The sequence below is a fragment of the Bacillus rossius genome, chromosome 1, assembly GCF_032445375.1.
Source record: "Bacillus rossius redtenbacheri isolate Brsri chromosome 1, Brsri_v3, whole genome shotgun sequence".
Taxonomy (NCBI): domain Eukaryota; kingdom Metazoa; phylum Arthropoda; class Insecta; order Phasmatodea; family Bacillidae; genus Bacillus; species Bacillus rossius.
Genome location: NC_086330.1, coordinates 121,950,373 through 121,976,006, shown reverse-complemented (window position 1 = coordinate 121,976,006; position 25,634 = coordinate 121,950,373). Strand labels below are relative to the sequence as shown.

The 25,634-nt window shown below is 37.7% G+C and overlaps 1 protein-coding gene across 2 annotated transcripts in view; it reads right to left on the bottom strand.

The window, feature by feature from the left end:
• Positions 1–348: 348 nt before the first annotated feature.
• Positions 349–25,634, bottom strand: part of LOC134544090 (rho guanine nucleotide exchange factor 39-like) — a 39,254-nt gene continuing 13,968 nt past the window's right edge. For both annotated transcript variants that reach the window (XM_063388449.1, XM_063388450.1), the window contains exons 5-10: positions 24,180–24,366; positions 22,383–22,546; positions 12,960–13,229; positions 10,896–11,024; positions 5,583–5,729; positions 349–1,104 (exon numbers count right to left, since the gene is read on the bottom strand). In XM_063388449.1, the coding sequence (XP_063244519.1) occupies positions 811–1,104; positions 5,583–5,729; positions 10,896–11,024; positions 12,960–13,229; positions 22,383–22,546; positions 24,180–24,366 (1,191 nt within the window). In that variant the 3' untranslated portion in view covers positions 349–810. The remainder of the gene's footprint in view (positions 1,105–5,582; positions 5,730–10,895; positions 11,025–12,959; positions 13,230–22,382; positions 22,547–24,179; positions 24,367–25,634) is intronic.

Here is a 25,634-nt window from a genome sequence, read left to right as displayed (position 1 = left end):
TCTGTTTATTCCAAAAGGACTATGAGCACTTTACATTCCAAAGTAAAACCTCTAATTTAAGATTGAAGGAGCCAAATAAATGCAAAATAAAAGTTGGCCAGCTTGTTAGTCAACTACTTAAAATAACTAGTAATACACCACTAACGACAACCATCCTTTACAAATAAATATACTTAAACTGAAGTGCAACATATACTTGCAGGTAAACATTTTCTTTTTTAAGACACTAGGGATCAAAAGAGGAACGTGTCTTAGAACCGATGGTGTCTTATATTCTAATACATATGGTACTATGGTAAATATTATTACCAGACAGTATTAATATCACAGAATAAATACCTACTGGTATAGAGATTACTAGTTTTATTTTAAAAAATAGCAATAAATACATCGAAAATACTCAAATAATTTGCACAACACTCAAAAATGTAAAAACTAGAGTATTTGAAATAAAAATACAATAATACAAAAATGTATTAAAAACTCTGTAAATAAATTTCTCAAAATACCACAGTTTAAAATAAATCATAGTTAATTCATACAAAATGCTTGCTTACATACACCAATCAGTATCACTTTCAAATGCTCAAACTATTACAACTACAATAAAAATTTGAATTTCAGATATACTACACATTAATTCTTTAAACCACATCACAAGAAATAAAATAATAAAGATCTCTTGCATAATCATTCTAAACATAATCTGTTAAGAAAATGAAAGTTCCACAACACGCCAAGAATCACGAATGATACGGAAATAAGCAGGGACTTTGTGCGAGTATTCGACAAGGAGTTACCATTGTGCGGTCACTCGAAGTGTGGGGCGGATGGCGGACGCCTGAGAATGTGCTTACGGATGGAGCGGCTGACGCTGGAGACGGCGTACTGGAACAGCTGGTAGCCTCGTATGTGCCACGTGGCTTGTTCAGGCGTGGCGGCGGCGGTTCTAGCACTCTCCGGGGTGCCGGGGGAGCTCTCTGCCGCGACAGAGTGGCCCGACACAGCAGCGTGTCTCCTGATGCAGCGAGGTCCACTGTCCCTCACCGACCTCCTCAGAGGGTACAAGCTGTCCTGGACACTCTCCGGGGACCGACTCACATCCTGCACGAGTCAACAGACAAACCAATGTTGTGTGCATTTTGTGCACTTGTAGTGCAGCTGTGAAAATATCCAGAAAAATAAACCAATCAAAGGTGCAGTTTTAGCACATAAGTTCAGAATATTCAGAAGAAGCAAATCATTATGTAGTTAAAACTAGTCACTAAACAATCAATCAGAATTGCAACGAAAGACCAAAATCTATATATGAAAATTAATTCATGTGATAATACAAAAAAACAGTTGCTAATAAAACAAGAGATTACTTAAATGTTACAACCTATTATATAAAACCTTGTTATACCATAGTTATGAATCAATACCGACTGGCTTTGCAATACAGGAGATGTAATGCTCTACACCTTGGAGTAGTTTAATGAACTGAAGAAATTGTAATCCCCTAAAAAGGCCCTGAAAATACTTGTGTTCTGAAATAAATGCTAACAGCAGATTTAATATTTCACTGGCCAATGGTTTCAGCAACACCAACTAAATGTTCAGATACAGTAGTACCCTGTGTAAGGCTATGCAGGGCTGTGTGGCATCATTAAAATCAAATTTTGGTAGACAATTACTTTTCTGTATCCTCTAAAATAATATAGCTTACAAATTCCACACATACTTTAAGGTCGTAGAGTGGGACTGCATTAAGTAAAGAGTATCTCACACTGCATCCCAACATAATTCCAAACACAAATACCTACCTAAAAAAAATTATTCTCATGAATGTAATATTTTTGAGGTAATATACAAACAAAAACACATGTAAACTATACAAAATGTTTTAAATAGGTAAATGACGAAAAAATTGAGATTAGGATTCACAATCAAAAGGTTTTTGATCCTAGTAAAATAAATTAATTGCTGAGCATTACAAAATGATTGATAAAGCTGACACATTCACTTAATTACAGACGATAACCGATGATACAATAGTGACATCAGTGTCATCAGTAATAACAGAACCTGCTGTAAGTATGTATCATTAAGAATAGTAATATTAACTAGTGAATCCAAATTTGATTCTAAAAAAATAATAATACATAAAATTAAATAAAAATATCACAGAAACAAAGGACAAGGACTTGATTGATTGACAACACTCTAGTCTGACTCATGCTTAGATTGCAGTACAGTGTAAAAGGCGACCACTGTTGCCAGATGATACTACCTGGCTTATTAATATTAAAAAATTTAGTTCGTATACCATGTTTAATTAAAGTAAGTTTTAATACATTATTTTTTTAATTTTACTGTTTGTAATTTTTTTAAGACTACAAATTACTGTCTATTGACAGTTTTATCACAGTTGTAGTCATTCTGACAAAAAAAAATCAATACTAAACACGAATGATAATTTTATAGGAGAAACTACCGTATTTACTCATGTATAGCGCGCCCTCGTGTATAGCGCGCCCTCGTGTATAGCGCGCACCACGATTTTTGCAACAAATTCCAAAGAAAAAAAAAAGAAAATTTTTTTTCCCATAAATAAATTTTACTAACATTTTGTGGTACCATTTAAGTAATTACTTATGAAACAAATGATAATTTAAATTGATGTGTGGTGATGCGTCAGGAAAATACTTAAACTCTGCTGTGTAGACGGAAGATAATGAAGCGCTGTATCGTCACAACTGGTACGTGGACGGGTGGGAGGGAGGGAGGCAGGCAGGAACGGGACTATGACCATCAAGTAACCTTGACAGTTGACAGGACTAAACACCACCACTCCCGTCACGTAGCTTCTACATAGATATTTCAACTGATAGTTAACACATTTTTAGGGACTCGCAAAATGAAGCGTGCCACGCTACGTTGCTAAGCTGGCGCGGAGGACTGGATGACTCACTGATAGCTGCTGGGAAGAGGAAGCGAAGGAAGTGGGAGGGGGACTGGTGACAACATTTTCTCTCTCTCTCTCTCTCTTTTATTTTACTAGCTGCGCTGGCTTTCTGTAGGGGGGGGAGGTCTAAAAATAAACAAGATATGTGCGAGCTTGCGCGCGCACGTGTGTGTGTGTGTACGAGAGACCAGGTTGTGTGCGTGCGTGTGCGTGTGTGTGTGAAAGAGAGGCCTTGTTGCTTGTACGTATGTGTGGGGGCTGGCCAGAAACGTCACCCGTCACCTGGCAGTTAACGACTTCCACTCCTCTTCCCCGTACCCCCCCCCCCCCCCCACTTTTTTTTCCCGTGTATAGCGCGCATCCTTATTTTTTTCCTTTACTTGAGGGGAAAAAAGGGCGCGCTATACACGAGTATATACTTTGTAGCAGTCTGTCACTATTAATAACAAGGTATTTCATTAACATTAAAGTATATCCTATGATTGAAAGAGAAAAAAATAATAATAATAGTTTTTAATAATATAAAACATTTGTGGAAAGTACCATTTGAAAACAAGATGGGATCTTTCAATTACCACTCCTAAGAAATACAAATAATGAAGATTATAAGATAATGCTCTTGATGAAATGCAACAGGAAAATCTAAAATTCTTATTCCAAATTTTACTTTTAACAAAATAATATTTTTCAAAACATTTTAAAAGTTTATCATTATATCACAAAGTTGTGTCAAACATTTTTGCTTAATGGTGCAGATGTGCAATAAAGCACAACGAAACAAGGACAGCACTAATGGCAGAAATTGAGCATTGGAAAGAGAGAGTAAATTTTAATGCACACTGCAATCTAAGGATATAAAAAATATAGATAATGTGTTGATGTGTGTTACATAATTGAAACACGGGAGCTCAGGCACACTTCTTTAATTCACCATTACCGATCTTCCACTGTCTCGTCTCGTACACCCCCAGGTGTACCAACCATCATGTTCTACATTACTACAGATAACACAACATATTTATTTATGAGATCCTGTAATTATTTTTAATTTAAATAAGTGTAATATTTCGCCCCACTCTTGTGTGCCATTTCTGTAAAATAGCCCCACTTTTGTTCTGTTTACTACTTTAAATTACCTCTTCCTTCTGTCATTTTTACTTTTACAGTTTTTAATTTATATTTATTTTATACTTACCTGTATCTTTTAATTTATTACATAAAATTAAAAGATAATAATAAACACAATTAAGAATGTTATGGATTTGGGCGCCTTGTATTACGGTTAAACTAACATAGTGATCATTAATGAAAACACAAAATGGTCGTTTGTCATAACAATAAAAATCAATATTTATTTTACAATAAATAATTAACATGTCTAACATACATGACCTGAGTAGCAAAGTTCTCGAGAAAACCAAAACAAAATAATTATTTCAAACCTCGGTTTTGTTACGGTGGCACACACACACAAAATTTCATCAATTTTCAAATGTCAATTTCCGTAATTATGTTTATTATTTGGCTCCAGCTAGTCAGGCAGGAAACCCTGACTCCCAAGACCACTAGACCTGTGTGTGACAGTCCGTTGATATTGACGTTTAAATTCAATAAAATTACTGAAGACACGTTACTCTCTAATTACGCAAAACTTTAAGAATGTTCGCTGGGACGTAATTACCGACGTATGACGTTAACGTCACTAAATATTAATGCAGCCGGCCATACCTGAATCCTGGTATAAGGCATAAAACTTCTAAGCCTTATATTTCTCGGTAAAGAGATTCCTGTGCGCTGCATTCATTTAGAGACGTAAACGGTAATTAATTCTTGCATTTAGCTACAGCTTCGTAGCTACAATCGACGCTGATCTGCTGAAAATAGCAGAATTCCACACGGGAATTAAAGCAGAATTACTCCATCTTCCCGGTGTCAGATTACTCTCTTTTTTCCATATATTTAAATTTTGCATTGTCGACACTCGTCAATCAATCCAAACATTGAGATAGGCATCTTTTTCCCAATCGGCCAATCAGAATGTAATTGTACACAGAATTTTCAAACACAACGGAGCGTTGTTTATTTGATGCGTCGTCATGACAACGTCCGAAGCTGCTGGCGCTCGTGACCTTGCCAAAAAAAACACTGCAGAAAGTCCGGGAAACGAAACGGAACAAAAAAAATGATCATAACAGTTCAGTGAACCTGTAAATACTGTATATTACATAAGGGATCATAATGTGCTATTTACTTATTTAACTATCAAATAAAGGAAAATAATTTTCATACTAGTTAAAGTTTGAGATGGTTATGTCATTAGTCTTGGTTAACGTACATAGTAAAGGTTGCGGCTAAACACTGAAGAAAGGAACTTTAAATCCAGTGGTATCCAGTAGATAACTACAGTTCAGGCTATTTTTATAGCAATTATGAACAAATATTGCATCTAGCATTTCTCTTCTTGATGACAAAGAGCCTAGAAGGGAGTGTAAATCTAAATATGTATTTATTAAATTCTTATTTAGACATAATTTTCATTAATTTGTTTTGGACTGTATCAAAAGTTTGACAATGATTTTTAATTTTATAAATTAATGGCTAACTTTACCGACAATATATTACAGCAGAAGCTTACCATTGGTTGTTCATCACTCTCCCCCTGGATGCAGTTCAAAGTCCTCATCTTTTTCTGAATTCCACTTTGGCGCTTAGGTGTGGATAAGCACACGTTATTTTCAGAAACAGCATTCTCCTTGTCTCGGAATACTTCTTCCACAGTTACCTGAAAACATTTCAAAAGAATTACCAACTGTCCAACACTTGCTGACTGCCATCTTTCACAATTTTTTTGATCTCAATCCTCGCCAGAAGAATAGACAATGAATAAAGCCAAGATTTTATGGTGTCTAAGACTAAGAACAAATAATCTATACAGTAGAACCTCATTTTTACATACCCGCGATATACAAATTCCCGCGATTAACGTATTTTTTTACATGCACTGTCAATTTCCCTATACTAATAATTCATTATTTTTCCGCCTTGTGAAAAAGCATTTCCCACTGTTTACGTAGAATTAGTGCTGTATTTCGTGGCAAACCATCGGAAAATTTAGAGAAAACAATAAATTCTCAAAAAAAAATAGCGTGAAGTTTAATTATTAAGCGTTACTGCATGAGTGTATGGTCACCACAGCTTCGTTCGCCATTGTAAACAACTTACTTTTTTTTGTGCCACGTGCTATTGTACACCATACGGCCATGAACCAAATGTATGGTGACATAAACATGAAAATTAATAAGTACAGTAAACTCTCGATTATCCGTGTTAATTGGACCTTCCGATGCCCGGATAATTGAATGCCCATAAAAAAAACGGATAATCCGTTTCACCACTTAAAAATGGTGTATTTACTGGCAAAAGAGGGTCTCTTCAGTAGAATTTTATGAGTACAAGCAAAGGCTTTGTATACCGTGTCCCAGCTTATTGGACCGTAAACAATACTGGCACTGTGGTGTCGCCATCCTTCTCCTGTCCCCTTTATTGCTACGGTAGGGAGAGCGGGAGGGAGAGCGGCCCTGTCTGATCTACTAGCAAACTGCAAAAGTTTTTCTTCACTTTTATTAATGTCTCGCACGGTTTGGATTCCAATTTCATATTCCTGTGCTAATTTCGCGGCAGTTTCTCCTTTTTTTAACCTGTCCACAACTTCTAACTTCTCTGCTATTGTCAGATTATTTTTAATGTATTTAGGCCTAAATATGATAAACTACATAAGACTGAATATATGGCCAGAAGATTTTCTTTGTGCCGCTAAAGTATGGGTGTGTGGTCGTGACGTCAGTGAGGGAGGAGGTGTGACGTGAGACATTCCAGCACTGGATGTACATAGTTCCGCGCAGGCAACGAGACGGTGCACGTTGGCAAACTGCCGCCCTAAATTTACAACGCCATGGAATTTTATGTTTAAGCAAATATGGTTTTACAGGTGTTGAAAGTAACACTAAGTGTGTCTAATATACACGAGTGTGTGACAATGGAAAATGGGGAAGCTGCCACCCTCGTATCTACCTGTCATATGCGGTTCGATGGCACGCTGTTGCGCGTGTGTATTAGGGTGTGATGTTATAAGACAAGACACCTTGGCATTATATGACTAAGCTAGTCATAGTCAGGTTTGGATGCCATGCAGAAAACAAGTAAGTGGCCACTTACAACTATATTTGGGTGATGGAGATTCTTGTACGGTTCCGAAGATGTGTGAAACGACTATGTTAGTCACGAAAGATTTTGCTTCAATTAATATTTAAAATACTTTTGTAGAGTATAACTTTTATTTCACGCAAGCTTAGTGCAGAGAATATGGAACAAAACCTAACTACTCATAATTACACCATTTAAGACCCAGTGTACAGTTGCTGACGTCACCCCCGCGTTTGACTATCAACTTGGGTATGCAGCGAAGACTGCCCGGGCTAAGAACTTATCTTAACGGCCAATTTAATATTAATAATTTATTGTAATATTTATTTATACTGCAGTATTTAAGATTGTATATCAGATTTGGTTTAGTATAAAGCAAGCACAAATAAATGTTTTGTGAAAGTTTTTAAAAAAATTTTAAGCAAGTGTATTTTTGGGCTACTATTTGGTAAAGAACAGAAACGAGAAATACGTACAGTATTCTCTCGTGCATAAAATCATGCAAGCAGCTTTTTGTAATAAATTCATGGCCACATGAAAGTCAGTATGGTTATAATTTGCAGTTTTGCAATTATTATGCTTTTTGGAAATGTGTAAATAAATGGATGATAGATATATTTTATTTTTATTTTGGTATTTTTAATTATTTCAGGCTACTTCAGGACACTATGCTGCTTGGGATTTACAGTGCTGTTTAGTTTAATATTATCTATTATGCATTTACCTGTCCCCTTTAACATGGGTTGCATTTTACATGATGTTAGGGCTTTTGATGCAAAGTTCCCGTTATGGTGTGCATTTTGAAAGTGGCCCGAGCCCGGGGGCGGGAGTTGTTGCCCTTAGTAGGCCCAGTAGTCAGGCTAAAAGTGACAAGAGTGCATTCTTTCCTGGAAGTACGATGTGGGCAGAATCAACCCCCCCCCCCCCTTAAAAAAAAGCAATTTCAAAATGAAATGTTTATGTTCTAGTAAGTATCGGCCCCAATAGCTTGCAGGGAAGGTTTCAGAAGTAAAAAATACTAATGTCGTTACCTTCACATTTGTAAACAAACAATTAATATTTGGAACCAAAAAATTTAAAAAACTTTAAAATGAATGAAGACATTTTGTTTGAACACCACCTCAGGCCACTTAAAATAACATCACCTGTCGCACAGAAACAGTCTGTCCAAAACAAACCTTACTTTACCGGAATTAAATCACTAATAAAAATTACGAAGGTCTATCATGAATATGCACAAACAGCCGGTTCCATCATTACATGAAATACCTTCAAGATTAGTTAATACACATAACTTTCAAGTAGGTCAAATTCTTTTTTAATTACAAATAGATTATGTAAGAGATATTCCTATGGGTTAATAAATATTAGGGTATGCATGTATTCAATTTATGTTTAGGTTAATACAATACATATGCATTCATTTTTACTTCTTAGTAATATGTGGCTGTGAACATATACATATACACACACATATAAGTTTTGTACCTGTTGTCAAGTATTAATCTCTTACTGTAACCTGTGAATGTAAATGCTTTGTACAATTTAACAAATTCCATTTGTTTTGCACAATAAATTTGTTATATTCTCTTTCTTTGTATCGTTTAAACTTCCTAATTATTGTAGAGGTAACTATTCTTTCCTACGCAAGGTAAATTATCCTTTCCCTTTTATTTAATTGTCAATTGCCTTAACACACAATTAATATAACAGCATAAATCATTTCAAGATAACCTCTCAATAGCAACCACCATACTGTCAAGGCAACAGGCTCACCCGTGATGTCCGAACTAGTGAGTACCTTGAACACGGTCGCGGTGCCGGGACTCGAACAGGAAGCCACTGCTGGCCACCGTTCTGTATTTGCCATTTTACGTACTGTATTTATTGCAGTATTTAGGCATGGAAAAGCTTACAGTTTTGATGTATCACGATGGGGTATAGTAACCGCAGTAAGTTGGATTGACCGCCTAATATAATCCAGCACCTCGAACTATAATCGCAAAGGTGATCTTAGCCGTGGACAGCCGACACCAGGACACTTCCCTCTGCCACAATCCGCCGCCCTCCCTCCTTGAACGACGAAGCGAAGGACTGGGGAAAAAGCTGATAATTCTTTCTCTCCTCCATCCTCGGTAGAACCGTATCGGCTATGCGTGGGAGCGAGACAAAGATAGGACCTTCGAGCTTCTGCTAGTTTCTAGGGATGGGCGAATCCTTCATTTTCAGTCCGGTTCGAATCTGATTCGAATCCCTGACAATATTTGAGATATGAATCCGATTCAGAATATTAATAACAGAATAATTAAAAATAACTGATTAATTTTAAAATAATGTGTGTTCTCTTTTTTCTAACAGTAACAACTGGCAATTATTTATTACACTGAGATTGAAATGTTTATAATTATGTAAACTTATTTAATAATAAACACTTTAAAATATGAAAACCAAAACATATTCGATTCTCAAATTTAATCGTAATAAACTGCACACCACAGGGAAATCTCAGTTTTATAAACGTTTCAGCAAACGAAAGCATTTTTTTCTCCAATAAATAGCCAAGACATTTTTTCTTGTAGGTGTGTAATTGTTTTTAGTTTATAGTTTGCTATACGACGAAATTCGTAATTATAGTTTAAGCTCTCGAAACCTCGAAATTATTTTAATGTCACTGTGTTAATTACGTATTTAATTTACATATCTTTCTTTGATACATCATATTATAAATACTTATGTAATAGTAGCCTAATTTTATTTTTCACTGCTAGTATTTTTGAGCCGTATTAAATTAATTTATAACTTTTGTGAATATTCGTAATACTGTTCGAATCCATTACATACAACCATTCCGGGTTCTGGTAATTGTGGATTCGAACCGTACCCGAAAATATTGGGTACTCGCACATCCCTAATAGTTTCTAACAGATGGCAGGCCGCAGAGCGAGCACCATCTACACCCATTCCATGCGAAAATCATCTAGCCACTGACGCGCTGGAACTAAGCTTATGACCTCCCGACACAGTAACAGTGACCAACAGAGGCAGTCAGACAATTTAGTGATCAACTGATCCCAATTTTATTGTTTTTGGAGCTGTGACCTTTTCTACTATGTACCAATCGCCTTAAAGTGCTATCTTTTAGAATGGATTGACAAACTTGAGTCTGTTTTTAACCTTTAAATAAATACTTGCAAACTCCAAGTTTTGAGATTTTGTCTCTCTGTGACGCTTGGCTTAATGACTATCTTGTTTCCTATGCTGCATAATTTTAAAGCATATTAGTTAAAACTTATCCCTTCCATTTTGTTTGTAAATTAATTTCACACACCATTCCCTCTGCTATGGTGGGGTGGGAAAAAAAAAAAAAAAAAAGACGCTCTCTATTGTAGCTGTTAAGTCCTATATTATCATCTGAAAGTGAACAATATGAAAATTTTTCTAAGCTTCTCTTTACTCACATTATTTTCTCAATAAATGTTACCCAAATTCTTTATACACTTTTGGACAAAAGTGGAAATTCATTTTTTTTTTTAAATTTTCATTATTGAAAATCTGATGTCTTATATGCTGGAAATTACAGTACTATTCATTAGAACAATTAATACTTTCACGTGCATCTGGACACTGCAATGTTTTTAACACTTCCTACAACCTTCACCACAAAAAATGCATGCACTAAAAACGGAGCTAGAACCTGTTTATTTCTGTATTTTTATACACAATAATTAAGAAAATGCCTCCTTACATGTGACTGCATCTTCCTCCGCTTTGTCTGAGAGTTGATGAAATCCTGACCCATGTCAAACACATCTTGGCCCCTGAGAGGTCGCTTGGAGCTGCTGTCTCTTCTAAGAGTTTGGCGACACTCGTGATACTTGAAGCAGGAGCAAAATAAGAATGTATAAAAAAAAAAACTGTGAGGATACTGTTTTCATTACCCTCTTTCAAGCGATTTTACTGTAACTACTCCTTTAAAAGATATCACATTAAATTTTACTTGCCTTACCAGGCATCAGGCATGTAACAGTAACATTTTGGTAATATTTTGGAGGGAACTTGATGTTCAATAGAAGAGACAGGATATAATAATTTTAATTTTTACACATATTCATTGTGTAAAAAAACACAAAATTACTATGTTAGTGGTTTTATTTATATGAATGCTGTTCATTTATGAAGATGGAGCATCATTAAACCATCAATACAATGAAAATTACATTACTCTATTTTCACCAAAACAGTGTCTTTTGTTTGTGATATAAGCAGAATTTTTAAAATTAAAGGCAAAATTACCGTATATACTCGTGTATAGCGCGCCCTTATTTCCCCTCAAGTAAAGGGAAAAAAATAAGGATGCGCGCTATATACACTGAAAAAAAAAAAAGTGAGGCGGGGAGGAGGAGTGGAAGTCGTTAACTGCCCGGTGACGGGTGACGTTTCTGGCCAGCCCCCACACATACGCACAAGCAACAAGGCCTCTCTTTCACACACTCACACACACACACAAACTGGTCTCTCGCACACACACGCTCACAGCACACACACACACACACACGTGCGTGCGCAAGCTTGCACATCATGGTCTCTTGTTTATTTTTAGACCTCCCCTCTCTACAGAAAGCCAGCGCAGAAGCTAGTAAAAAGAGAGAGAGAGAGAGAGAGAATGTTGTCACCAGTCCCCCGCCCACTTCCTCCGGTGAGTCATCTAGTCCTCCGCGCCAGCTTAGCAACGTAGTGTGGCACGCTTCATTTTGCGTGTCCCTAAAAATGTGTTATCAGTTGAAATATCTGTGTAGAAGCTTCGAGACGGGAGTGGTGGTGTTTAGTCCTGTCAACTGTCAAGGTTACTTGATGGTCATAGTCCCGTTCCTGCCTGCCTCCCCCTCCCTTTCTCGTACCAGTTGTGACGATACCGCGCTTCATTATCTATTATCTTCCATCTACACAGCAGAGTTTAAGTATTTTCCTGACGCATCACCACACATCAATTTAAATTATCATTTGTTTCATAAGTAATTACTTAACAGGTACCACAAAATGTTAGTAAAATTTATTTATGGGAAAAAAAAATTTATTTTTTTTCTTTGGAATTTGTTGCAAAAATCGTGGTGCGCGCTATACACGAGTAAATACGGTACTTGGCAAGCATTTGTGTCTTGCAAGCACACAAAATAACTTGAAATGTCTAAATAAGGTATCAAAATTTGGGTTATCAATAGAAGAACCTAATTCTCAGAACCCACTTGGCCCATGAATTGGATTAAAATACATACCAAAACAATGGCATTTATTAATATTTTGATGTTAAATAAAAACATGTTGTTGCTTTGAGTAGGTTTAATTTATTCTGTTTTATTTCATGGTTAACCTGCATTTCAGTGTTAATATGGTGTATACTGACTCACATTTCAGTGTTATTTCAGTCCCCATTCAACAGAACATAAACATTGGATTCAGGGGCGCAACAACGGGGGGGGGGGGGGGGGGGGGGGGTATTTCTCCCCCCCCTGAAACCTTGAAGTGGGGGCAAACGGGGGCAAAGAAAGTGCTGTGTAATCAATTTTAGATAATAAAACTGCTTAAATAGCACCATTTTACACCTTGAAATACAAAATTTCCCGGGGGAGGACCCCCGGACCCCTCGCTTCAATAGGGGTGATCGATGATTCTTTATAAAAAGGTATATTGCCTCCCCTTTGGAAATTTAGTTGTTGCGCCCCTGATTGGATTACATCTGTGACTCTAAATGAAAAGAGAAAAGCGCTGTTTGGAGAGAAGAGGAAGGTGCGAGAGAGGAGCGGGGCCTCACCTGCTTGACGGCGTCCTTCAAGGCCGCGATCCAGGCAGCCCCCTCCTGCGAGGACGCACTGTACAGCAGCAAGGCCTCGTGGTGGCAGGTCAGCTTGAACATGCCCTGGCTGAGGATCTCCACCACCCGGCACTGCTTCAGGGGCAGGACGCACGAGCATCGCAGCGAGCCGGGCTCCGCGGGGGACGAGCGTAGCAGCTTGCAGTACATCAGCATGTCGTTGAAGAGAACGAAGTAGCGCGGGTGTGCCTTCTTGCCGTGGGGTGACACCTGTCAGCAAACCAACAACATATCACAAACAATGTACTGTAGTGAATGGCAATAAAACCGAAATAATATTGAAAAACATGCCAACACACCGTACAACACCGAAATTCAATTTAATACATCACAAAGCACCAAAATGCAATTAAAATCATGAAACTTATCAGCATTTTCAATCAAAACTTAACTCCAAGGACCTATACATACGTAACCCTTTAAATATTACATTCAATGAAAAGTAATATATTAACATATTAAGCATGACATTTGTACCACTATTTAATAATAAAATTAAAATTAAAATAAAAAAGGTTACTTTCTTAATTTTGTAACTGTTATTAGTTACTAATTTTTACATTACAACCTTAGAACATTTTTTCAAACCCAGAAATACGTAGCAGATTTATTTTATTTGTTCCGAAAAGTTAGATGTGCTTGTTACAAATCATTATATTTAAAAAGTATATCACGTATCAGTCAGAATGACACTGTTTTGGAGAAATTAGTAACATATTTGTTCAGTAATAAACCAATTTCATAAAAAAACAAACACTGAAACCTCCTGTTTTAAAAATGAAATGGATCTGAAAATTAAAAAAAACTCTGGTCTCTAACTATAGGCAGATATTTAAATTTACTAATATTGTATGTGCAAAACTACAATAACACTTTTTTTTTCTATTTTAAAGAACACCATCCTGTTTATAGAACTATATAGTATATTTTAAAGTTAGTTTTATTGATAGCATGGTGAGACACTTCTGGTGTCTCATGTTATTATGTTTAATGTTTAATTATGTTTATGTTTAATGTTACTGTAATTTTTTTTAGCTAATGCTCTCATATTTATTTTTATTTAAGTTTTCAAAAGACTTTGGTTTTCCGTGCGACCATTTACCTCTGTTCAATGGACTTGTCAACGTATGAAGGAGGGGAATTAGCAGAGGGAGGTGGCTTACGTCACGGGTGTGTGACGTATGCAGGGAACAGACTGTTTGGATTTGAACTCTGGGGGAGACAGTGGCTTGCGGGCGTTGACCGACGACGGAACAGCTGGTAGTTCCTGAACTGGAGCGGGGAACCTTGAATATGGGGTGTCTGTGTAGCGCCGTGCACGGGAGTAGGGACGCGACCCACACGGTCGTTGTTAATTGTTAACCCCGGAGAGTGCTGCGCGGCCTGCATCGGCTGGTTTATTTATTTGGAAGGAACGGCAACGTATTTAAACTTCTCGTGAGTCGCAAGTGTTAATGGAACTCGTCCCGAAGTGCGAAGACCGCTGCCATTTGACTGTGCTACATGTGTCACCTATGCCTAGAGACCTGAAAAAATAGCATTTGCTATAAAGCGAAAAATAACGCGAATTTCGGCCTTTTATTTTGAATAATGCGAATTTCAGTCTTTTGTGCTAAAAACGTGAATTTTAGCATTTTGTTTGGTGTTCTATTTTTTTTATTTCAATTTGAGGGCCAGGGCGTGACGTAGGAAGGGCCGAGGGTTCCAAGAATCACGGGCGCTTCCAGGAATTCCAGCCGGCCTACGTGACTTGGACGGACCTCGGCTTGTGGTTGAGGAGAAGGCGGGAGGAGGCGGCTGGGCAGGCGGAGGTGGGTGAGGAGGGGGAGGCTGCGCGCGCACCCGCTCGGCCTGGCGAGAGAGGGGAAGGCGAGGGGTGGCGGCCAGTAGGTGGTGCTGGGTGAGGAGGGGGAAGCTGCGCGCGCACTCGGCTGGCCTGGCGATAGATGGGTAGGCGAGGGGTGGCGGCCGGTAGGAGTGTGCGCGCGCACTCGGCTGGCCTGGCGATAGATGGGTAGGCGAGGGGTGGCGGCCGGTAGGAGTGTGCGCGCGCACTTGCCTGGTTACCATGGCAACCCAGACGCGGCGCGGTCGCCTTGGCAACGGGTGACGCGGTGGTGGCCGGACGGTGACAGCTGTCGCGGCCGTCAGTGGCGGCGGCGCGCACACGTGTTTAGGAAGGAAGGGGCTGACGGCTTCGTGATTATAGACGTGCGCGGCACGTCGCACGTCACATCTGTACTTGCCAACCAACATAGTGCAAAAAGGAGGAAATTGGCAGTTGACAATCTTGCAGTTAAAACTACTGAGGCTTTCTCAAAAGCCAACATTCCTTTGGAAAAGCTGGATGATCCTAATTTAAGAGAATGGATGAATGAGTTTATTGAAGGTAAGTTTAATTTCAAATCTGTGACAACTAGTCATGTAGTTCTGTAAAGGATTGAGAAAATAGGGAATTTTAATTGCATTTTCTTCACATGTTTGTTTTAGGGGCTGGAGACTTGCCTTGCGTTAGATCTCTTAGGGAAACATATGTTCCTGTGATAGCACAAGCACACTTCGATGAAATAAAACAATTAGCACAGCATAAATGTGTTGATATTCTGTGTGATGAGACTACGGATTCCAAAGGGAGATGTTTGTTTGTGGTGCTTTTTAAGATTCAGTCAAACAGTTTAACAGATCCAGTGGTAAAGGTAGCTGCAGTAAACATTCTGGAGAAAGCAGATGCTACAACATGTTCCCAGGCCATTCTTGAGTGTATTAATAAATACAGTGTCAATTTCATGGACATTCAAGCAATTGTCACAGACTCAGCACGTTACATGACGAAATGTGTCACATCGTTGCAGGTCCTTTTTGGAGAGCACGTTGCCCATGTTCAATGCTGGGCCCACAAACTAGCTTTGGTAGGCAATTGCTTTTCCATTGGACTGAAAGAAGTAAATGAGGCTGTAGTAAAGGTGAAAACTGTGTTTCTTAATACACGGAAAAGGAAACATCATTATTTGCAGTATCTATCAGAACATACAACTAAAGCTGCAAATTTGTTTCCAATGCCAGTAACAACACGCTGGAACTCGTGGTTCAGAGAGCAGTGTTTTATTTGGCAGAATATTTGGTTGACATTGTTAATTTCTTCAAGCTAGATGAAATGAAGGCTATCAACAATAGTGGTATTCACTATGTAGCTGGTGTTTCAGAAAAAGATGTGGCAATTGTTCTTGCTCAGTGCATATTTGTGAAAACTCACGCAGCTGATATTGTAAGCCTTCTCACAAAGCTTGAAGGTTCGCAGTACCCGACAGCACATTCCCTTTACGGGTATTTGAGTGATTTACTGAAAGGCTTCGAGGGCACATCAAAAGGTGTATTTGACTCCCCTTTTGAAACTTTCATGTCAGAATCATCTCTTACGACAAGCGACAAAGCACAAGTGAAACATAAATGTCAAAACTCATCAGCTCTTGCAATGACCAAACTTCAAAGTCTGATGAACAGTGATCCAAGTGCACACATCTTCAAAGCCATTAGCAAGCTGTTTAGTCCCAAAAACATTTTGCTAAATGAAACAAAAAGTGTTTTGTCTGTTTTTGACAACATCCCTGCATTTAATGGTGTGGACAATTCAGTTAGGTAAAAAGGCTACGAATTCCTTAAAGAAGCTGTTCAGGATGCTGTCAAACATGAAAATGAACCGGATGTAGCAAAATTGCTGATGGCTTTGGGAGTGGAACATGAAGTATTCACAAAGGCAGCACTTAAGGCCATTTGGCTGCCCACCAACAATGTTGACAGCGAACGCCTTCTTAGTCACTACAATTTGGTGGTTACTGACAGGAGACAAAATTTAAAAGAAGAGAATATAGAAACATTTACCATGCTTTCATTTGATAGCTAATTTTGAGTGTTTGCAAGTAGATAAAACAATGACAATATTTACTTAGCTGGTGAAATGGTTGCATCTGTACTCTGTGTGTGTTGTTTTATACTCATTGTTTTTAGTTTTGTGAATTCAACAGTTTTTCGAATGTAGTAATGATTTTTTATTGTATCAACTCTTCATCCTTAACGAAAAAAAAAAGTAAATACCATACAAAAATAACACCTATTTTCAATGAAAATAACACATATTTCCAAGAAAAATAACACATATTTCTTAAAAAAATAAAACCTACATTTTCAGGTCTCTACCTATGCCGAATCTACACCCCGGGTACCCGGAGGCGCTGCGTGCGCTACAGTTTTGGTAAATTTCTACTACACAGCGAGAATTATTTTAAGTAAAACTTTAATTTGTTATTGGTGGAAGAAGAAGTTGGTTTGGAACGGTGTGCAAGCTTTGGTGTGGACTCCCACCCCCCCTCTGTCCTTCAAGTGAAGGCGAGGCCTTAGTGTTGTAGGTAACGTGATCGCTACGGCCGGGCATCACGTAAGGATTGTAATTTTTATGTCTGTTGTCAGTATAACGTGTATTATTATTTATTTATTTTTTTATGAGTCAGAAGAAATTTAAATGATTGCTTACGAAGTAATTAGTATGAACCCTGCAATAATCTACTCAACACCTAATCAAGTGTTTAATTTTAGTTTTGCGTCTCTACCGTGTCTACGCGACTAGCCATGGTGAAGTCAAAGTCAGCTGGGTTTAAACAGAATAATTGTAACTGGCTGTCCTGGTAGGGACGGATGTGGGCTGCTCGCCCCAACACAGGGTAGCAGGCTACAATGGTTATTATATGACACTGAGTTGGAGTGAGATCTTAATTCATGTCTTACAGAATGAGAGTATAGTGTATTACCTACCATTGCCTCACCTCAATCTACATATAACTCTTATAAACAACAGTGAAACAAATTTTAATTTGACAGGCACAGTTTGAAATGTGCACCAAGTCTCCAACATACCAATAAACGATTCCACGCTCACAATGTCTGAATAAATGATAAATAAACACGTATGGTTACCAGATCTCAGTCACACTGTTGCCAAGAGGAAAATATTAATGGCAATGATGTGTACCAGAGTTTAATTTTTTAAATATAACTTACACATTACTAGCTGCAACTACACTTCCATTACCAAGGATAATGATGAGTACAAGGAACTGCGACTGTACAGCTCTCTGATGGTGAAGCATAATTGTTTCTTTACTGTAGTCTTTCCCAAATTAAAAATGATACAGAATTTTTTACACCTATACTATCTCTTGAGGATTGAGTGAAAATGTCATTACAACTATTATAGTATTAGTAAGATAAACACAAGGAGCTTTGAAAAGTTAACTCATTATTATGTGAGGTAGGTGTCTCAGAATTCATTACCACAAATCAGGAAGTGTTACTGTACCACTAATGCATGCTACTTCAGTAGCAGACCATACAATATTATCGTATTTTCCTGCATAGGGATCACTCATTTTATGTTGATTTGTAGTTTTAAAAAAACGTAGTGCTATCCTTATGTGAGTTTTTCACTTTGGGTTAAATTTAAATATTAATAATAATAGTAATAATAATAATGATGATGATGCACTGTGAGGTTGAACATGTGCGCAAATAACTAACCTATGTTGGTTTGTAATAAATACAACTTCACGAGTAGGTATATATCTTAGCTGTAGAGTGAAGCTCCGTGAGCAGAGCAAGTCTGCTGTGTCTGCAAGCCACCCAGTCGGCGCTGGCCAGTGACTGTCTGCTGCTCTGTGCTGGCTAGGCGAGGAGAGGAAAATCTAAAAATAAACCAGCCAGAAAGAAAGCAAGTGTGTGTGTATTTACATGTGTGTGTATGTGAAGCCATGTGACAGTGTTGATGGTTCTCCCTCCCTCTCTTCACTGTAATGTCTGTGAACTGGCAACTACACAATAATTAACGTATCTACCTTGACAGGTGTTTATGATGAAACTGTGCCGAAACATTGTTTTTGCATGAGATATCACACACTTTCAAATAAAATTTCATGATAAAACTGCAGTCATCATTGGCATTTATAAGTGTACAGTTTATATTCCTCCAACCCCACACAAGTTTGCCAGTAATCATGAGTTTGAGTATTTATAGAAGGAACTGACGAAGAGTAGCTTGCCGCCTCTTCTCCCTCTGCGGCAAAGGGATGAATAAAAAAAATAAAATACAACAGACAAAAAGGAAACAAGGGTTTAAAAAATAGAGGTCTTCTTTGTCTTCTTGTTAGGTACTACAGAGAATTAGGGGGTCGTAATCACGGGGGAAAGAAGTGGGCTGCCTCTCACCCTCCCATACAAAACAGAAAGAGAATACCGTATATACTCGTGTATAGCGCGCCCTTTTTCCCCCTCAAGTAAAGGGAAAAAAATAAGGATGCGCGCTATACACGGAAAAAAAAAGTTTGGGGGAAGGGGGGGAGGCGGGGAGGAGTGGAAGTCGTTAACTGCCGGGTGCCGGGTGACGTTTCTAGCCAGCCCCCACACATACGCACAAGCAACAAGGCCTCTCTTTCACACACACACACACACACACACACACTCACACACACAGACTCACAACCTGGTCTCTCGCACACACACACACACTCACACACACAGACTCACAACCTGGTCTCTTGCCATGGTGGCCACTCACAGTCACCAAAAATATTCCCTGATTTTTCCCTGATTTCCCTGATTAAAAATTCAAAATTTCCCTGATATTTACAATTACAAAAAAACATACTTTTGATGAAAAAATATAATATTATAGAAAGAGATTACTCATATTTTAGCACCCTGCTGTATTTTCTTCATTATATACATACGGAAGTTCGTTAAATAACATAATACATTTTAAATATGTCACTTTACATTATAGCGTCCCTTTCAATGACCTGCAGTCTGTGTTTTGTTTTATGTCTAGATACCGGAAAAATTCGCGAATTCATTTCGCAATAGGCTAAAATACAAATAGTTATACCTCAGTGCTGCCCCTGTTATTGGCTCACTACTCACCTGGATGACTCTGGGCCAATGAGAAACACCCGACCAAAGCTTTATCAAATCTCAGGCTGCTACGTTGGAACGTCTCACAAGACAGCAGCCAATGAGTGGGTGGCATTTGACCGAGAGTACGCATAACTATGGAGTTCATCCTACAGGTCATTGAACCCGCAAATTTTTCCTGTCCCTAGTAATGGGGTATTTCAGTGACGAGCACTCAAACATTTTTTCACACAACGTTTGATAACTGTTCTTACATTCATTTTTGAAGTGTAACATTTATAGTTGTGAAATATTCTTAGTCATAGTACTCTCAACAAGGGATAACAGTACAGTGCAAATTTTACCTTGTGTTTGATTTAAAAATGAAACAACTAATAGATATATCTTCACTGCATTACAATCAGTACTCCCATCTGTAGCTAAAGCAAAAGGTCCACTTACTAAAGATTCAACAGTTTTAATTTAGTTTCACCAGCCATATACTCCACTAAGGCAGATGTTTTTTGCTCTCGCACAGCTGTATTTCTGTGCAATTTATGAGTCCGGAAACATAGCTCTATACAAATTACCCGAATGATCGGCTACTGCTATCGGTAAATTGTGTTCTACCAAAAAACTTGGGAAAACAATAACTCTGCGTTTGTTACTTTCGTTTCTTCAGATGTAGCGAAAAACGACGATATAGATTTATTGCTCGTCACGGCTTTAAAATGTTCTGCATGTTTCTTTGATTCAATATGCCGTCTACAGTCATCCCTTCCACCATGTGCAATCGAAAAGTTACACGTGCATACATTACAAAACGCGTGGCGTTCCAAAACATTTGAAGATGACAAGCATGGCCATTCTTTTGAATAGTTTGGTCGAAAGTTCTGAAGAATAACGTTCTTTTTTTGCCCCATATACACATTGTTCTGTCACACGCTTCATTTCTACAACCGGCACTGAAGAACACAACACTATCGAACAACATAAAATGGTTTCACGTCTGTAGACACGACAAAAACACTATGATGAAAAAAATGGCTTTCAAGAAAGTAATTAACACAATACAGGTTAGCCAAAGTACCGTACAAAAATTATCGTGATATAAGTAGCTAACAAACGAAAAGTCCGAGAATATGTACTAGTTGTATCGTACAACGGACGTAATACCGTACCATTTCTATTATAAAACACAAGAATTAATCTACTTATTTCGACAGTACATGCGCACATTTATTAGTTCCGTTATCTGCGCAACCACGTGATGTATTCGAACTGCGTTCACGAAACACGCACACCAGAAACGGAATTTTTTTCCGTTACCATGCAGCACAAAGCCTCGTTTCCGTAATAAACCAGCGATGTTCCGTAATTCTGTGTTAAATCCGTAATAATTACGGAAAATCCGTAATGGTTGACCGGGAAATATACATGACACAAAAAATTCCCGGTTATTAAAAAAATTCCCTGACATTTCCCTGATAATTCCCGATCAACGTGATTTCCCTGATAAATCCCGGTTTTCCCGGTTTTCCCGGTGAGTGGCCACCCTGCTTGCACACACACACACATGCTCACAGCACACACACGTGCGCGCGCGCAAGCTCGCACATCATGGTCTCTTGTTTATTTTTAGACCTCCCCCCTTTACAGAAAACCAGCTCAGAAGCTAGTAAAAAAAGAGAGAGAGAGAATGTTATCACCAGTTCCCCCCCCCCTTGACAGATTTCTTCGCTACCTCCATTCCTCGTCCCAGCGACCGGTGAGTCATCTAGTTCTCCGCGCCAGCTTAGCAACGTAGCGCGGCACGTCACCCTCCCTCCCACCCTCCCATGTACCAGTTGTGACGATACAGCGCTTCATTATCTTCCATATACACAGCAGAGTTTAAGTATTTTCCTGACGCATCACCACACATCAAATTAAATAATCAGGTACCACAAAATGTTAGTAAAATTTATTTATGGGAAAAAAAATTTTCAATTTTTTTTTTCTTTGGAATTTGTTGCAAAAATCGTGGTGCGCGCTATACACGAGGGCGCGCTATACACGAGTAAATACGGTAACTGAGGGTCAACACCAGCGCTGTATTTCCTACGCACCACTAAGCTGAGACACGGAACACAAATACTCCACCTGTATCCATGGAACTCTATTGAAGACAGATATGTATATAGTGAGATCCTTACTGTGAAAATGTTATATTTTTTGCCCAAAATTAAAGGTGCAAACCTTCTGCGGTAAATACGGTAACACCGAGAAAGTTAACATGGATGGCTGAAGAGGCAACCAACACGTATGTGCATGGGTGGTCAGAGCAGGGATAGAGGTTACCCATTCAGGAGAGAATTCCAGGAGGGGGAAAGCAAAGCTGAGCCACCCTCTCGGAACATCTCTGTATCTGATTAGCAGGTTAGTGGTCACCTTCATGAGCATTCCTTCCTTGATGAACTTCCTCCCGGGGCTCACGATGCAAGGCTGGTTGCCGCACAAGCTACGCTGCAGCTCCAAGATCTTCTGCATGTTCTCGTAGTCATGCACGAGACTATTGATGTGCCTTGCAGCTTGCTCCACCTCGTGGAGTGAACCTGCACAACACTCTTATTTAGTGACCGGTTCACATTTAGTTCTCATCTGAAAATGTTGTCTTATTAACAGTTTTGAGTTTATTCATGCTTTAATTGTAAACAAATTTTGAATAGACTAGGCTTTGGATTTCGACCATATCAAAGTTCAAGAACTAATTTGAAACACTGCAGTCAACAAAAACATACAGAGATCTTTTCTTTTACCTTTGTTGTGGCTGAAACCCACAATGGCCACAAACTCAATGGCCACAAAGCATGCAAACCTATTTATGTAAAACAATCTCACCACATTGAGAAGTCAAATAATACTTGCTAACTTGTTCCACAAAACAGTACATATTTAATACAACTAATGGTATTTATGGCATTTTTAAAAATTCAGGAAGCACAGGCTCACTGTTTCTTTGTATTTATTACCTGGACCTAGATCCCTAGAAAGTTATACTTGGGATGACATAAATAAAATAATAAAATAAAATATAGTAAAATTAACCTGTAATATCATAATACTATATCAGCAAATACAAAGATTGATAGTAAAAAGAACAATAATGTTCAAGATTAAGCTCAGCGTAATTCAGAGGAGTTACGAAGAAAAAAAAATTGCTGGAAGATCTTTAATACAGTAGAACCCTGTTATAACATTTTTTAAGGGGATATATGGGAAAATCAATTAGTGCAGGAAAATGTTATATAATGTTTGAACTTTTTATCAATGGACTCATCAAGCTATGTAAATAATTATAATGTTAAACCCACTGATGGGTACACTTGCTTAATCAAGCCAAAACGTTTTCAACTTCATCGTGCTTCCAGCTTATATTTTGTGTGTCTTAAAAGACACTGCCACATTTCCGTAAAATTGTCTCATGATTCGTGAAAATGACGTTTAGAATGGGAATGCCTATTTCCAATACCTTCGCCACTTGAAAATGTGAAATTTTTGATGCCTTGCTTCAAATGAATTAAATTAAACTTTTTATCAGCAATAGAAAATACTTTTTATTACATCACAGGATAGTTGGCAAACTAAAATACTGTGGGACTACTTACGTAACTGAAAATGCAAATAGAACGGCAAGGATAGGAACAATTGTTTTTCCAACAAGGGTGCCAACAAACGCATAACTGCAAATGTTATGTACCTTCAATATATTGAATACACAGCATTAGCCAGCACTCATCACATGTAGCATTAGTGTTCTGGAACACATTTTGTTTTTGCATACAATGCTATCTAAACAATCTAAATCTATGGTAAAACAATACTTATAAACAAAAACATTCGTAAAGTGTAAAGTTAACCTTTTAACATGTTAAACTTCACAGATGGGATGAATGTAGAAATAGTTCGATTTTTAAAATATTTTTTTACAGTTACTGAATTTTATAAAGCAAAAATTATAAGCAGGAAATGCAACATTCATGAAACATGTGCAGGAAAATTTTAACAGGGTTCTACTGTAATTTTAAAGCTGCCCTTGCTTTTGCCATTCACAAACCATGTTCTTATAAAATTACAAATACTTGTAGCTATGTATTCTGCATATTTTAAATGTTAAAAAAAATTAGTTTTAGTTAGCTGCATAAAGTGAAAGAACTTACTAATTTAATATGCACTAAACTGACTTACGCTGAAGCACACCATAGTCTGGATGACTTGCAGGTGTGTGCGCCAGTATTTCTTTTAAGAGTAAACAGTAACGAGGAATCCTTTGAATAGGGGTGATTAGTAAGGCAGTTAGTTTAGTTCCCACTTCAGGTCTGCTTTCTTGATTTGCAAAGAAAGCGCTGAGCTCAGGGTTGCTGTTTTGGACATCCTGCAGCAAAAATACAACTAATCAAACAACAAAGACATGCAAGTCAGGAGATGATTATACTATTGAGGTGAGACATTTAGGAAGATGATGAAGTTCAAAACTTTTAAACATATTACATACGGTATACCAAATGATTGAAAATAGTAATAGGAATTGAACATACTATTCTTCTTTAGATTTCATTATTAGGAGCATAAGTGAACAGTACATATTTGTCTAACAGATCCACAAAAATATTGTTAGGTTATAAATTTGTTGTGCAATTCCTAAATCATTGATTGGCAATGAAGTCAATTAATTAAAATCACGTTTAAAAAAAATATAAAAAGTAGTGTTTACAAAATCAAATAAATATTCAGTAATTATTTCTAAGTAACTTTCATAAACTTTTATAATGGTTGTGTAAAGTAACAAAACTGCCCTGAAAAATTTTTATGCTATTATTTACATCCAGGCTACAACAAGGTCATTAAATTGGTGTCTGTGTTGACCAACCTAGAGGTTGGTAGTAAAAAGTACAGTGATGTGAGCCAGAGCACGTCAATGTATGTAGAGAGAGATGATGGTGGAAATAAAGGAAAGTTTGCATTAAACCACAACATTGAGAACAAAGATATAAAACACCATTAAAATAAATTTGCCATTAATATTCCAGAACTGCCTAGTACTTCAGTCCATAATTGCCTCACTGCTCACAGAACACAAAAATTAATAATAAAAATAATAATAAATGGTTCAAATATTAATTTTCTCAAATCCACCCCTAGAATACAAATATAGGTTTCAAGGGTTGGGTCAAAAATAAAGTAAAAGAAATAAAAGAATATTAACTATGTTGTTTAAACATTCAACCCTTTAAACATTTGTTTCATGAACTAAGGGCGCGGTTACACGGGACCCTGAACTACTTCAGGTGAACATGTTTAAGTAAACACATTTACAAACGCGAAAGTGTACGGTTACACGGTAGTTGCTGAAAAGTGTGTTCAGCTCTAAAACCGATTGTCTACTGTTAACGAATGACTGTGTTGTTGATCGTCTCTATTTTGTATCCAGAAAACGTGGGATTTTCTCACTTGTTTATAAAGTATTATCAGCAGAAATGGAATGTGTTTTCATATTGCTCAATATTTTTTTACAAGTCGGGAATTCATACATTATGCACAGTAAAATTTTATAAACTTATGTCTTTATTATTTTTTGAGCGAGAGTACCTATCTCAGTTTTAAGAAAATTAAGGTCAGGATCAATTAAAAAAAAATTATATA